This window comes from Crocodylus siamensis, chromosome 3, assembly GCF_052110815.1.
Source record: "Crocodylus siamensis isolate JL-2025a chromosome 3, ASM5211081v1, whole genome shotgun sequence".
NCBI lineage: Eukaryota > Metazoa > Chordata > Crocodylia > Crocodylidae > Crocodylus > Crocodylus siamensis.
The window spans coordinates 19,817,187-19,830,621 of record NC_143397.1 but is presented as its reverse complement, the minus strand read 5'-3'; the positions used below and the strand labels follow the sequence as shown (position 1 = coordinate 19,830,621).

Below are 13,435 nucleotides of genomic sequence, written 5' to 3'. Positions count from 1 at the left end.
CTGGTATAATTTGCACTGCTCAATAGTACACAATAACTTCAAGCTTTAAAGAATGTTGTAGTTTTTAAGGCAGCACCAAACTCAGAGAGGGAACTAGAAAGAAAAGAAACGAATCAGAAATTGTAAAGCTTTGAATTTCAACAGGATAACTCAGGTTGTAAATATACATCAACACTAGTGCATCAACAGGAATGTGCAAACATAAAACTGTTCTCAGCATTCAAATATTCTCTCCCTGCCTAACACGGAGCAAGCATCCAAGACTATTTTAAGTTTTGCCAGACATTAGTTTACAATACTTACAAGCTGTTACCATAGATCAGAGATTTCATGTGCTGTATTTTTACTGTACCAAACTTGGTAGACCAAGAAAGGATTAAACCCTTCTGTGAAGTGTTAACAAAAATCCTGACACATCAATCTATCACTCCAGTTTATGCAAAACCACTGTGAAATAGCTTCACATACCAGTAGACTATTATTGTACCAAGAATAAACAAGCCTTCTAACTACCAATATAAATATTTTTGTGCAACAAGTCACCTTAACTGGGCAACACTTGTACAATCTAAAATATTAATACTGCAAACCAAAGGTGTCACACTCAATAGGCCCCATGGGTTGCACAAGTGGTGTGAGACCAGTTTAGGGGCCAGATGAAGGGCACATGGCCAGTTCTGTAGACTAGACCAGGTGCAACGTGCATCCCAGGCCCTGCGTGTGGGGCTGGTCTGACATGTGCCACATGCTGCATGGGGATTCACTTTGGACCTGGGGCAGCACTAGGGACCAGATAATGAGGCTCCATGAGCCAGATCCAGCCTGTAGGCCATATAGTTGACACCTCAGCTGTAAACCAAAAGCAATTATATTTGCATTTTCATGGAAAAATGTTGAATCTTCCCCACCCCTTTTAATAACAAACACAAACCAGTCTCAGGACTCCGAAGTGACAAATTAAAAGCTATTACTTACAAATTGGTGGAAACCGGAAGTCATTTTCTAAGTGATTTGCTTCTGTAAAAATGATTTTTTTTTACAGAAGTAAATCACTGAGAAAATGGCTTTTTCATAAATGCCCATGCCTGCATGCAGCGCAGCACGCAGGCAGCGAGGAGCAGAGCCCGGCAGCTTGGCGAGCCGTGTGCAGCTGGTATGTCTGTTATGGTGAAAAGGGAGGGAAGAGGTGGGTGGAGCAGATCAATGCCCCCCATGGCGAGGGAAGAAAGGGGCTGAGGCAGGCACTGCCCAGCCAGGGTGGGGTGGGCACGGGACGGAGCCGCAGCTTGTCCAGGCGGTGCGGGGAGAGGGGCACTGCACACTGCTGGTTTGGGAGTGGTTCATCTTTTCATCCAGCTGCTCCTGCCGCTCGTCCAGGAGGGCACAGAGGGAGGGAGGGAGGGAGGGTGTGTCCCCAGATCTGTGCAGGGTGGGCCAGGCAGGCTGCAGCTCTGGGCTGGCTGCCAGCACCCCCTCTGAGCGCAATGTAGCATGACCCCCGGCACCCACCCGCAGTCCACCTGTCCCACTCTGGGGCACACGTCACCCCCATGCCCTCCCGGACAAGCAGCAGGAACCACCGGACGAGCAGATGAGCCACTCCCAGACCAGCAGCATGCAGCAGTGGGAGCTGCTGCCCCCCTCTGCATACCCCCCGGATGAGCTGCGGCTTCATCCCAGACCCACCCTGCCCCGGCTGGGCAGCGCCTACCCCAGCCCCAGCCCCACTCCTCCCTCACCATGGGGGGGCCTTGATCTGCGCCCCCACACAGTCCCTTCCCTCCCCCAACTTCACCAGAACAGACTTACCAGCTGCATGCAGCTGTATCAGAAATCAGATTGGCCAATATGCCTCCTTAATCATCAGCTATCAGTATCAGCCCCCAAAATCTCTTTTAGCACACGCCTAGAGGGAACAGCACCAGAGGCCCAAGTGCAGACAGACAGACCAACCAATGGACCCTACCACAAGTGTCCAGAACAGAACCTGGTGCTACCAGAGGTCTTTCAAGAGGAGACCAACCAAACTGAATTGTTAAATCACTTATGTATTCCCTCTACCACCTAATTTGCTCTGCTTGCCTCTAGATCAGTGTGCCTGGATATTTTTTCATTTGGCAGGAAGGTTGGGGGGAGGTTTAAGGGGAGGAAGATGAGAATAAATTGGTACCTATAAACAAGCAGATGCTTCAGGCTACATGGCCCACAGAGTTCACCTCCATGCTCAGTCCCAATTATGGTGGGCTCTTTCACAATGTGGATACCTCCTGCCTAGCATCTACAGCAGTAACTGATTTCAGAGTCCAAATTGTATCACAAAATGATCTTTACTTACTCTCAAGTTGAACAAGATTTGAACCAATGTATGGGTGCTGAAACCTTAGAGCAATACAGATTCCCTCCAAGATTTTACAGCAGAAAAAAAGTAATGCTGCATGCTTCTTCACTACACAAAAGAACAAAAACACTTTGATATCATTTGACAGTATTATGTCTGGAGATCTCACATACAGCACCATATAATCAGATTATTCAGCAATCCGTAGAAGCATGCATCTTTCCTGTCCAATTTTAGTGGATGATTAGGTACTATTCTAATTCATTATATATTGATTATTCACAACACAATTTATTAATATGATCATTACTGCAACAAGTATTTTTGACAGTTACATTAGAGTAATATTGATTTGTGGCAACTTAAAATCACATTAGAGATTCAAAGCAACATGGAATGTTAATCTGTCAGCAAACTATGCAAGGCCCCTAAAGAAAAAAAAAAAAGAAAAACCAAAACTCTATCCACAAAAAGCTTGACAGCACAGCAGTGTAAGCATTTCACTAAACTGATAGTGTATGATGCCGTTAGTCTCACTTTACCAACGGTCTGGTTTAACCACAGTTAAGAACATAAACTGCAGCATGTTTTTAACTGCTTGGCTTTATGAGAAACCCACAGACTTGAGACCACTTACTTTAAATATTTAAAGGGCCACATCCATAAAACTCAATCCCAATTTCTCTCATCTTAAAGCATCTGAACTTGAGTATACATCAATGATTTTTGAGGTTTATCTATTATTGAGCAAATTTCAGAGTTTCTTTTGAATATGGCAATTTAAATATTTACAAGTCTTCTATGAAAGGTTTGGCAGAAGGAGATGATACTACAATGCCACGGATTTCACTATAAAGCTTCCAGAGAATCCACTAAAGAATTAATTGGATGCTCAGAAATTTTCCGTAAATTTCCCAAGGCACTCTGACACTATGCAGCACTCTCCCTTAGCAGCAAATTTGGCATAGCTATAGCATTCTTTGTATTAACTTGTAAAAGGAACTCAAAGATATCATGAAATTTAATTATAGCTTTTCAAAATGCAGACACAAAATCCAGCCAATTATGGACATTGAGCAAAGTCCATATTCATGGGAAAATGCTAAGGGCCAAATTAAATAAGGAACTGAAAAGGCGTAGTAATCAAAGGACAGTTCCACTCTTAACATTTTTAATGCAAATTTCATTTTGTCCATTCCCTACCTCCCACCTCTTCTACAGAATTTGACCCTCTTTCCCTTTCACATTTTGGTACTGCAGCATCTCACCTCCAGCTGCAGGAAAGAGTAGGTGCAAGCTTTCCATGAGATAAATGTTAATGGGGTGTGTTCCAAGCAGTAGTACTCAGTGCAAGTTAACCAGCACTATTACAGCACTACTCCTTATCCACTCAGCAAGCACTGTGTCTGCTCATCTGTATAAATGAGCTGTTTTAGTTTTTGGTTGCTTATGGTCAGCAGACAAAAGCTATTTCAAAGAGCAATTTAGAGGAGAAAAAAAGGCTTCGTCTTACCACACTCTGCACACATCTACCCAAGGAACCTTTGTTGCAAGTTTCACAAAAAAAATTAAAGGTGATTAAACCTTCAGTTGCTGCTTTTAAGTAGTTTCAAGCTAGATAATCAAGCTAACAGACTCCTGCCCAGCATCATTAAAGAAATACAAAATTATCCATAGGGAGGCTCATTAATACATTAAGAAGTCAGAGCTACCTGTAGTAATGAGGACCATGTTGAGCTAAACCAGCAGCCAGTAAGTTTCCAGATGGAGTTTAGACTGTGGGTCTTAAATCGGAAAAGCTCTAAATGTTTTTGGGAGGTTTACTTGAGAAACTGCCTCTCCCCTCATGAAACATAGCTGACGTATGTTCAGGGATATTCAAGCTAGAACATACTCTGCTTAAACTAGTTTGTCAAGAGATTGGTAAACAGTCCTTGGTAAGTACAGAGAGCAAAAAAAATCTGAGCCTGAATCGATTGAACAGTGCGGGCCAACGTGGTTCTCATCTTCAAAAAGGGGAAGAAGGAGGACCCGGGAAACTATAGGCCAGTTAGTCTTACCTCGATCCTCGGCAAGCTTTTTGAGAAAATTATTCTGGCGCATATCCAGGAGGGGCCAGCAGGGGACTGCATGCTTAGGGGCAACCAACATGGGTTCATTAGAGGCAAGTCCTGCAAAACCAACCTGGTGGCCTTCTATGACCAGATCACCAAATCATTAGATGTGGGGGTAGCAGTAGACAGTCTTCCTGGACTTTTGGAAGGCCTTTGACACTGTCTCTCACCCTGTTCTCATTAAGAAACTGGGAGACTGTTGTGTCGACACCCACACAGTCAGATGTGTCGTCAACTGGCTGGAGGCCACAACCAGAGAGTGGTAGTGGATGGGTCATTTTCTACCTGGAGGGATGTGGGCAGTGGGGTCCCCCAGGGTTCGGTCCTCGGGCCCGCACTGTTCAACATCTTCATCAGCGACTTGGACGAGGGGGTAAAATGCATCCTATTCAAATTTGCTGAGGACACTAAGATGTGGGGGGATGTGGGCATGCTAGAAGGGAGGAACACGCTGCAATCAGACCTAGACAGGTTACAGGGGTGGGCAGATGAGAACAGGACGGGATTCAACACCGACAAGTGCAAAGTGATGCACGTGGGGAGGAACAACCGGCACCATACCTACAGGCTGGGGAACTCCCTTCTTGTCAGTGCAGAGGCAGAAAAGGACCTTGGAGTCATCACTGATGCCAAGATGAACATGAGCTGGCAGTGTGGGGATGCAGTCAGGAAGGCCAACTGTACCTTGTCATGCATCCTCAGATACATCTCAAGCAGGTCCAAGGAGGTGATCCTCCCCCTCTATGCGACACTGGTCAAGCCGCAGCTGGAGTATTGCATCCAGTTCTGGGCACTGCACTTCAGAAGGGATGTGGACAACAGGGAGAGGGTCCAGAGGAGGGCCACTCACATGATCAGGGGGCAGCAGGGCAGGCCCTACGAGGAGAGGCTACGGGACCTGAACCTGTTCAGCCTCCAAAAGAGAAGGCTGAGTGGGGGATCTAGTGGCCTGTTACAAACTAGTCAGAGGGGACCAGCAGGCATTGGGGGAGTCCCTGTTCCCCCGAGCACTACCAAGAGTGACCAGGAATAACAGTCACAAGCTGGCAGAGCGTAGATTTAGGCTAGATATCAAGAGGCGCTACTTCACGGTCAGGGCGGCTAGGGTCTGGAACCAACTTCCAAGCAAAGTGGTGCAGGCTCCTACCCTGGGGGTCTTTAAGAGGAGGCTAGATGTACACCTTGCCTCCCACGGCAGGGGGTTGGACTTGATGATCTGCTCAGGTCCCTTCCAACCCTAGAAACTATGAAACTATGATTCAATCTTTGCAGGTTAGTCTAAGCTGTGTAGATTGAAACCAATAAGCAAGTGACCAGATGTTCAATTTTGATTTCAGAAATGCAGCCACATGTCTGAAGTAGCCCAAGCCAGAATCTGGGAGGCGCTAGAGCATGCCTCCCTGCTCAGCTGCAGCAGACAGCTTGGGCTAAAGTTAGTTCACACACCCTGCAAGCAGGGATTTTCAAAGAAGGTGCAAAGCATCCTGGGATGCTGGGAGACTGTAAAATAACCTGAATATGGATGGGATCTGGGACAGAAGTTCAATAAACCAATTTAACGTAACTCAGTTAAGTCTGATACTACATCCATCCAGGTTCATCTTCCAAGTCCTCCAAGGCTGTCAGCTTTTGCACATGCTGTTGGTCTTAATAAGCACACCAGAAGTTTACACTTGTTCAAAAAAAATGTACAATTCAAAAAGGAAATATCTGAATCCTTCTGTGACAAATTTAAGAAAATGGAATTAGAGGAAGTGTGAACAGGTTTTGAAGGAGTTTTTCAAATAAAACACTTAAAAACAATGTTGTTGTCAATTGTTACCCTGACCAGAGTTAACCCAGTACAGACTAGGGTCTGCTCATTCTTTGTTGGCTGGGAAGCAGACAGAAGCCAATCATGTTAAGTAAGACTGGCTCATGCTCTCTGGAAGAGTCTTCTTCTTCCTGAAGAAACTGGCCCCCAGTTTATAGACATATTTATAATCCTCACCTTGGGCCTGCATGTCCCAGTGATTCAGTTAGCAAGTAGACAAAACAGAAAGACAGACATCTGTGACTTAATTGCATAAGTGTCATCTCCTCCTTTCCACAACCAAATGACCATTTATTAAACAAAGTTTCCTCACATGCCAGCAAGATCAGCACCATGGTCCTTTCCACACTCTTCATGTTAGCACATGGATTGAGGAAATCCTTCCAATGGTACACAGAAATTGTATCTGTGACACCTGGACATGACCAACGGCCCAAAATAATACAACAACGCCACAATCCTATCAGCTTTCTACATCTGTCACCACCACAGCTGCTGCTGAAAACCAATAAGGGAAGTGGTGCTTTATCAAAAACAAAGCAGTGTTGCTGCATCATTCATGTCTTTTGCCCCTCTTAAATCACTAGTGGGGACAGAGGGTCAGGATATTAAATAAAGTATCCAAAACCACCACCAATAACTAAGGTGCCTCATTATGAGTTACCTACAGCAGAAGCAGAAAGTGGACTGGGGAACAGTACCGTCTGGTAGGAGAGGGCATATTCCAGAGAGCATGAAAAGTCAGTCATGTCAACTGATACCTGCCAACAGATATCCCATAACTTGCATTGGTTGCAATCCTTTTGAGAGATTCAGTGACTCAGTTATAAACTGCTTTACTCTGCTTAACTGTACTATATTTTAAAGCAAGTTAGTGCTGAATGCCAAACCATACCTGGCTCCGAAGATGTCTTTTTTAGCTAGATCAATCCCAGAAACCACCTTTACTCTGAGGATCCGAGACTCCTCCTGGGAAGAAAAAAGAAAAACAAATTTAACATGTTTACTCATCAAAATACCAGTGGCCTTTGAACATGTTATAGCACCATTCCCAGAACACTTACAAACTTGAAAAACAGTCGCTTGACAGTTTGTGCTCAATTTTTCAGTCCTGGGTTAAATTATGAAAGGGAAAACCTTATGGATGAAGCTCTACCCTTCATCGGTCAACAAAAAAAGTGCCAAATGGAGATGTAAAAGAGCACTTAGTCCAGGTATCACAAAGGACAGCAGGAGTTAAGAACTGCCCAAGGATGCAGCAGGAGGTGGAGAGCGCGATGTAGGACAGGGCCATTTCTGAAATCTCATACGAGCCAGAGGAATCCCAGTTAATCAGCACTCAGGAGCAATCATACGTCTTGTTTTTTTAAATTATTTCTTTAAAACACAAGGTCAGAGGATCTGGAGGAGGATCAGATTTGTGTTTGTATTAACTCCCAAGAATGAAAGCCGGACCACTTTCTGTCCACACATTTCACCTAGTAGTCCGAGCATACGAGGAGGAAAAATACATGAAAACAAAAAGCAGCTAGAACTGAGGTATATTCAAATGCTTAAAGGATTTTATCTTTATTTCCAAACCTCCTTAAAATGGGAAAAGCTCAGGTTTTTCTTTTTAATAATCCTAGTATCCTGGTGGATAACTTATTTCAAAGGTGTGCATGATCGTTTCTGAAAATACGGATGACTAAAACCTCCCCTTGCACAACAGTCTATCATTGCCATTCACGGCTCTGGGAACACCAACAAATCGACAGCGCTTTTTGTCTATACTCTCAGGTTGAGCTTTATTGTTTAAAAAGGTAACTACAATTACATTTGAAAAATATCCTGTTAAAATGGGTTTTGCAGTCACATACCCCAAGTACACCTTTTTTTCTCTTGTGATAATCCCCCAACTATACAAAACCAGGGGCTCCATTATTGTAACTTGAGATTCCCATCATTTGCAGCTTCTGCAGAAAGCAGTGACAATTTCCCACAAGTTTGTGTTATTGTGACCATAACACACTTACTTTGCTTGCTTTAGATAGGCCATCTATAAAAAGAGATGGATCAACTTTGTTAGCTGAGATTTCCACATGACTAGGAAGGTAAGAAATACATTGCAGGAGCAAGCCGGCTGTCTGTCTGGTCCAATATCTTGCCTCAGACAGCTGCCAGAGGCAGATGCTTCAAAGTAGGAAAAAAAACAACAAAGTAGAAAAAAAAAACAACAGTTCTTGTATAATCTAGCTGCTACAAAAACTTTCTCCTGTTCCACACCGTCCTCCCTATAGTTATCTTTTATACCAAAAGCCTGAGACTCTTTCTTCCCAAAGTTTTTGTTCCTTTATTATTGCCAACTGCATTCACAGCAAGCTCTGTTGTTTCCAAATTAAAAGAGCATGCCCCCTGCCCCAGACTGAGACAGAAGCGAACAAGCCAGTGGGGTGGGGACACAGCACACATGCAGTTATGTTAACGAATACTGAAGTGAGTTTATTTTACATAAATTACTTTCAAGAATGGTGATGCCAGTGGGTTTCTGATACACGTTACAGTACACGTGGTCTTCAGAAGTGACTTTAAATGAAAAGAGGGTTGAGTAGACAGACTCAAAAAGCTGTCTCACAGGGGACAGCACAGAAAATTTTAAGGGAACAAATGCAGGAGAAGCTGATGAGAAAGTACTTAAGCTAGCCATCACCAAAAGAACAGAAATAACAAGACAGAGATTGACAAATAAGCTGGGGCAGTCACAATGGACTATACAGTTACCAGCTGTTTTTGCCCCTCCCATGATTTAAAATTACCAGTTTAAAAGTATTGTTACAGTCAAAAATGCTTTGATGGTCTTCTCCAAAAAGAAGCATGCCAAAGTAGCAACCAAAACTCAGTAGGCGTATCCATATGTGCACATTTAATGTGCATTAAGGGTAAGCATCTACGTGTGCACATCTTTAATGCACCTTAAAAATGGGGATTTTAGGTTAATCCCACCTAAATTTGATACCTGCAGCAAGCTAGTATCAAATTTAGGTGTGATCATTTAAAACGCATTAACTCATGTGTAGACATTAACGCAGGGACTTGAGTACTAGGTCTGCCCAGCCATAGGGGGCTGGCCAGAGCCCAGCCTAAGTGCTCCTGGCTGGAAGCCTCCCCTCCTCTAGGGCTGGCCTACCTCTGTGGTAGCCCCAGCTACGGCTGCGGGCTATAAAAGCCTGTGGCTATTCTGTGCCCTGGGGCACACTCCATAGGACTTTCAGTAACTGTTTCTATGTGCCCTATGAACAGGACCCAGGCTGCTGCTCCGAGTCCTGTCCCCTATCTGGAGATCCTGCTTGGCCACGGCTGAGTGTTGCAAAGGGCTGCAACCTGCTCTCTGGCAGCAGGGCTAGCACCATCTCCTGCGTTTGCAGGTCCTGTACCACATTTGCCTCTGCTGCATGGCTCACAGTCCCTGGCCTTGCCCCTGAGCTGGGTGCTGCAACCAGCTCTCCAGGGCCAACCACAGTGCTGTGCAGGGGTCCAGAGAGCTGGCATGGGACACAATGTCCTCCCTGTCAAGGATCAGCCCCACCCACACACGCATGACCAAGCCTCCCACCCAGGGCCCAACTGGAGCCAGGAGGAGGAGCATGACTTTGTGGCACTCTAGGGCAACGTGGAGGTGCAGAGGCAGTTCACGCAGGGCAAGTGCTCAAACACCCACATTTATGAGGCCCAAGCAGGCAGGATGAGCAAGAGAGGCCACTCCCAGATGCCGCACCAGTGCCACATGAAAATCAAGCCCTTGGGGGGACAGTGCATGGCCATGACTGACAACTGTTGGTCTGGTCATGTCCTCCACGTGGAAGCTGAGCCAGATTTTAGCGCCCCGGGACCCAGGCTGCAAGGCCGTAGTGTACACCAGCAGAAGCAGCCTGGCTGAGCCTTTGCCCCAGCCTGAAAAATCAGGTGTTGACACCTCAACAGAGGAGGGGCCCTTGGGTGTTCAGCACCCTGCCTCACCCACCTCCCCAGCTCCGGGAGCCCCAACTAGTGGCTGCCTCATCTGCTCTGTATCCCCAGCCCTCACCAGGAGGAGCAGCCGGCCAGGACACCACCAGCCGCTGCCAGCCCCTCCCCTGGGGGGGGACCCTGGTTGGCTGCCAGCCTATGCTGCAGACACCGGGGGCAGCTCATCATCGTCACTAACAGGGAGCCCCACGCTGACCTGCCAGCCTTCCCAGCCCCAGACACAAGGTCCCCACTCTGCCCTTGGTCCTGGTCCTTCCCACACTTCAAAGCAGGCAGAGAGGTGGGACACAGGTCAAAACTTTATTGAGCAGCCTGTGCCCCCATAGCTAGGTAGGCACAGGCCTCTCACACGCCGAGGAAGGCATTGGTGCTGGCGGCAGTGTCCTCCTCAGTAGCAGGGGGCAGGGATGTGTAGCACCGCCACAGGTACCATTCCACGCAGTGGCAGAGGTTGTGGGGCAGGCTGGGCCTGCCCCCAACTCTATCATAGCCCTAAACCAGGAGCAGGTGTGCCTGGGACACCAAAAGTATCAGCAACAGCACGGCATAGTGGGTCGGGCACCCCTCAGCCTGCACAAACAGCTTATCACGCACCACCCAGGACACACACAGCAGGGGCATGCTTGGGGCACAGCGGTTGCCTTGTGGGGGGAGGCAACCCCAGGGTGTCACCCAGGAAAGGCTCCCTGCAGGGCCTGTCCCCAGCCCCTTACCCCAGTTGTCTGGGAGCACCACACCCCCCAAGCCTGGGTAACATGGGCTGGGTGGCAGCATAGCTGGACTGCAGGGATAGGGGGTGGAGCGGAGTCTGGAACCATGCGGTCACTGCCAGCAGCCTGGCCTGTCCTGCTCTGGGAAGTAGATGCAGGAGGCAGGCTGCCTGCGCACAGCACACAGTGGACCGCTGGCCCAGGGGAGCGCATGTGGAAGGGTGGGCTCGGCCGATGGCTACCTGGGCCCCACCTTGCCCAGCCAAGCTTACCACAGTTCCTGGGCACCCATGCACAGCCAACCCCTGATTTGATGGCAGGTAGCACATGGCCCCTGGCCATCTTATCTCTGACATGCCTCAAACTGTCACTAAAGCCTTCCATCTCTTGCCTCTGCAGAGCCAACATGTGGATGCAGGAGAGAGCCCTGGCAGTAGCAGCCATTTCCACCACAGCACAGCCCCCACATCCAACCCTGCAGCCAGCCCCCACCCAGCCATGAGGAGGCCCTCCAGTGCCTCCTAGCCACTGTGGCCTCTGGCCCAGTCCCTCCCCTGGCTCCACTGCCATTTACCTGGACTCAGCCCCACCACCCACCCTAAAGCCATGGGTATGAACACCAGGAGGTGCCTGGTGTGACACCACAAGGAGACACTGGCCGTGGACTAAGGTGGGCAGAGGGAGAGCTACCCGCGCTGAAGGAGCGTTGTCTGGTGTTGGCCACGGACGTGCCCACCACCCACTGTAGTCGCTGCAGCCCACGGCTGAGGTGCCAGGCTCTACCCCCTAGGTGCCCCCACTCCACAGCCACGCACTCTGGGACTCTCAGACACAGACTGAGGCTCTTGTAAATAGCCTGATACTGGAGAGAGGGTTTTTTATTAGTGGTGGGAGGGGAGGGTCGTGGAAGAGCACTGTGTGTTGGGGAGAGACCAGCAAGGGAGCTCTATGCGTTGAGGGGAAAGGGATGGGATAGGGGTTGTGGGAGCAATAAAGGTTTTTTTTAAACCATGTGCATGTTGTGAGAGTGGTGCTGGGGGTGGGGTAGGGAGGGTGGGGCAGGCAGGCTGGAGCAGGGAGCACAGGAGAAGTGAGTTCAGGCAGGGCCTCCTGCAGACAGTGCCCTAGCCCCTGCTGGTGGGTGCACGGCTGGCCTGGGGACTGGGACTGGTGGAGGGGTGAGGAGGCCTCCTGGGGCCAGCAAGGTCAGCACCACGGCCAGCAGAAACGCGGGTACATGTTGTTACTGGCAAGGGCCGGGCTGAAGCAGCAGGGTGCTGGGCACGGCTAGCAGGAGCAGAGGCAGGGGCAGCCCTAGGACAAAGATGCAGAGTGGGTAGAGGGAGCTGGCGCATGCTGTCCCTGCACTGCACATGCAGCTCCTGGGCAGGGAAGGGACTTGTAAGGGATCAGAGCTTCCACGATGCCTGTCGGGTGCTGGCAGCTGGCTCTGGCTTCAACACGGCTATCAAGTGCTGGCCGCCATGTGTCCGGAGGATAGAGCTCCCCCCAGGGGCACAAGGCCGGGCTGGAGCAACTTGGGACTAAAGTTAGTCTCGACTCTCACCACATGTAGATACCTGCCAAAAACACTTAATGCACATTAAATTTAAGTGTGCTCTACTCACTTGGCTTGTCTACCTGTGTATTAACAGTGTCCTCTGCTTTGAGAGAGAAGCTACACTGCAACTTTAAAATGTACCCTGAACCTCACCTGTCATGTAAGAAAATCTGCACACACACTGGTACAAGCCCATGAGAAGATGCACCACGCTGCATATTCACCAGCCTGGGTGCACCAAAACAGAAAGCTCAGACATGCTGCCCTTTGCCTCTTACAAGTACAGGCACCGAGTTAAGGTGCAGTTGTTGGCTTTGATTAGAGCTTTCATAGAATCAGGCAACAATACTGGCCAAAACACCCAAACACCTAATTACTAACAAAGCCCAACCTGGGAAATTATGCTGAATTCTCAAAACAATCAGAACTTTACTCAGCCAGTAAGATATTTCTTTTGATAATGATCATTGTATACCAGGGCAAGGTGAACCCTGTACCATGCTGTCAAGTATTTGCTTAGACTTTTAAAAGAATGGATGTAAGGTTAAAGGCCTGGGTACAGAACAGAGGAACAGAAATAATACAATAGTGGTTATTCAGATCAGTAAGCTACAAGCGCTGCAGCCACCTACAAGCACTAAGAGTCCTTTCAAGAAGAAACTGTGAAAACCAAGCTTAGTAGTACAGCTGGCCAAAAACTTTCAGCTGAAAATGATGGTTTTTAAAAAAAAAAAAAAAAAAAAAAAAAAAATAATATTAAAACATTTCCACAAAAAAGTCAGGATGACAGCCCCCAAAGTTGACCAGCAGGAAAGCATCTATCAATTTCCACACACTCTCTGCAGGAAAAAGGGAAGCATGTAATCTTTTTATTATTTTACATTTTTTTTGGAA

General features: G+C 47.8%; 1 protein-coding gene across 3 annotated transcripts in view; it reads right to left on the bottom strand.

Annotated features, from left to right (window-relative positions):
* Positions 1-13,435, bottom strand: part of NEDD4L (NEDD4 like E3 ubiquitin protein ligase) — a 347,734-nt gene that overhangs the window by 259,523 nt on the left and 74,776 nt on the right. For all 3 annotated transcript variants that reach the window (XM_090037858.1, XM_090037859.1, XM_090037860.1), the window contains exon 2: positions 7,161-7,234. In XM_090037858.1, the coding sequence (XP_089893984.1) occupies positions 7,161-7,234 (74 nt within the window). The remainder of the gene's footprint in view (positions 1-7,160; positions 7,235-13,435) is intronic.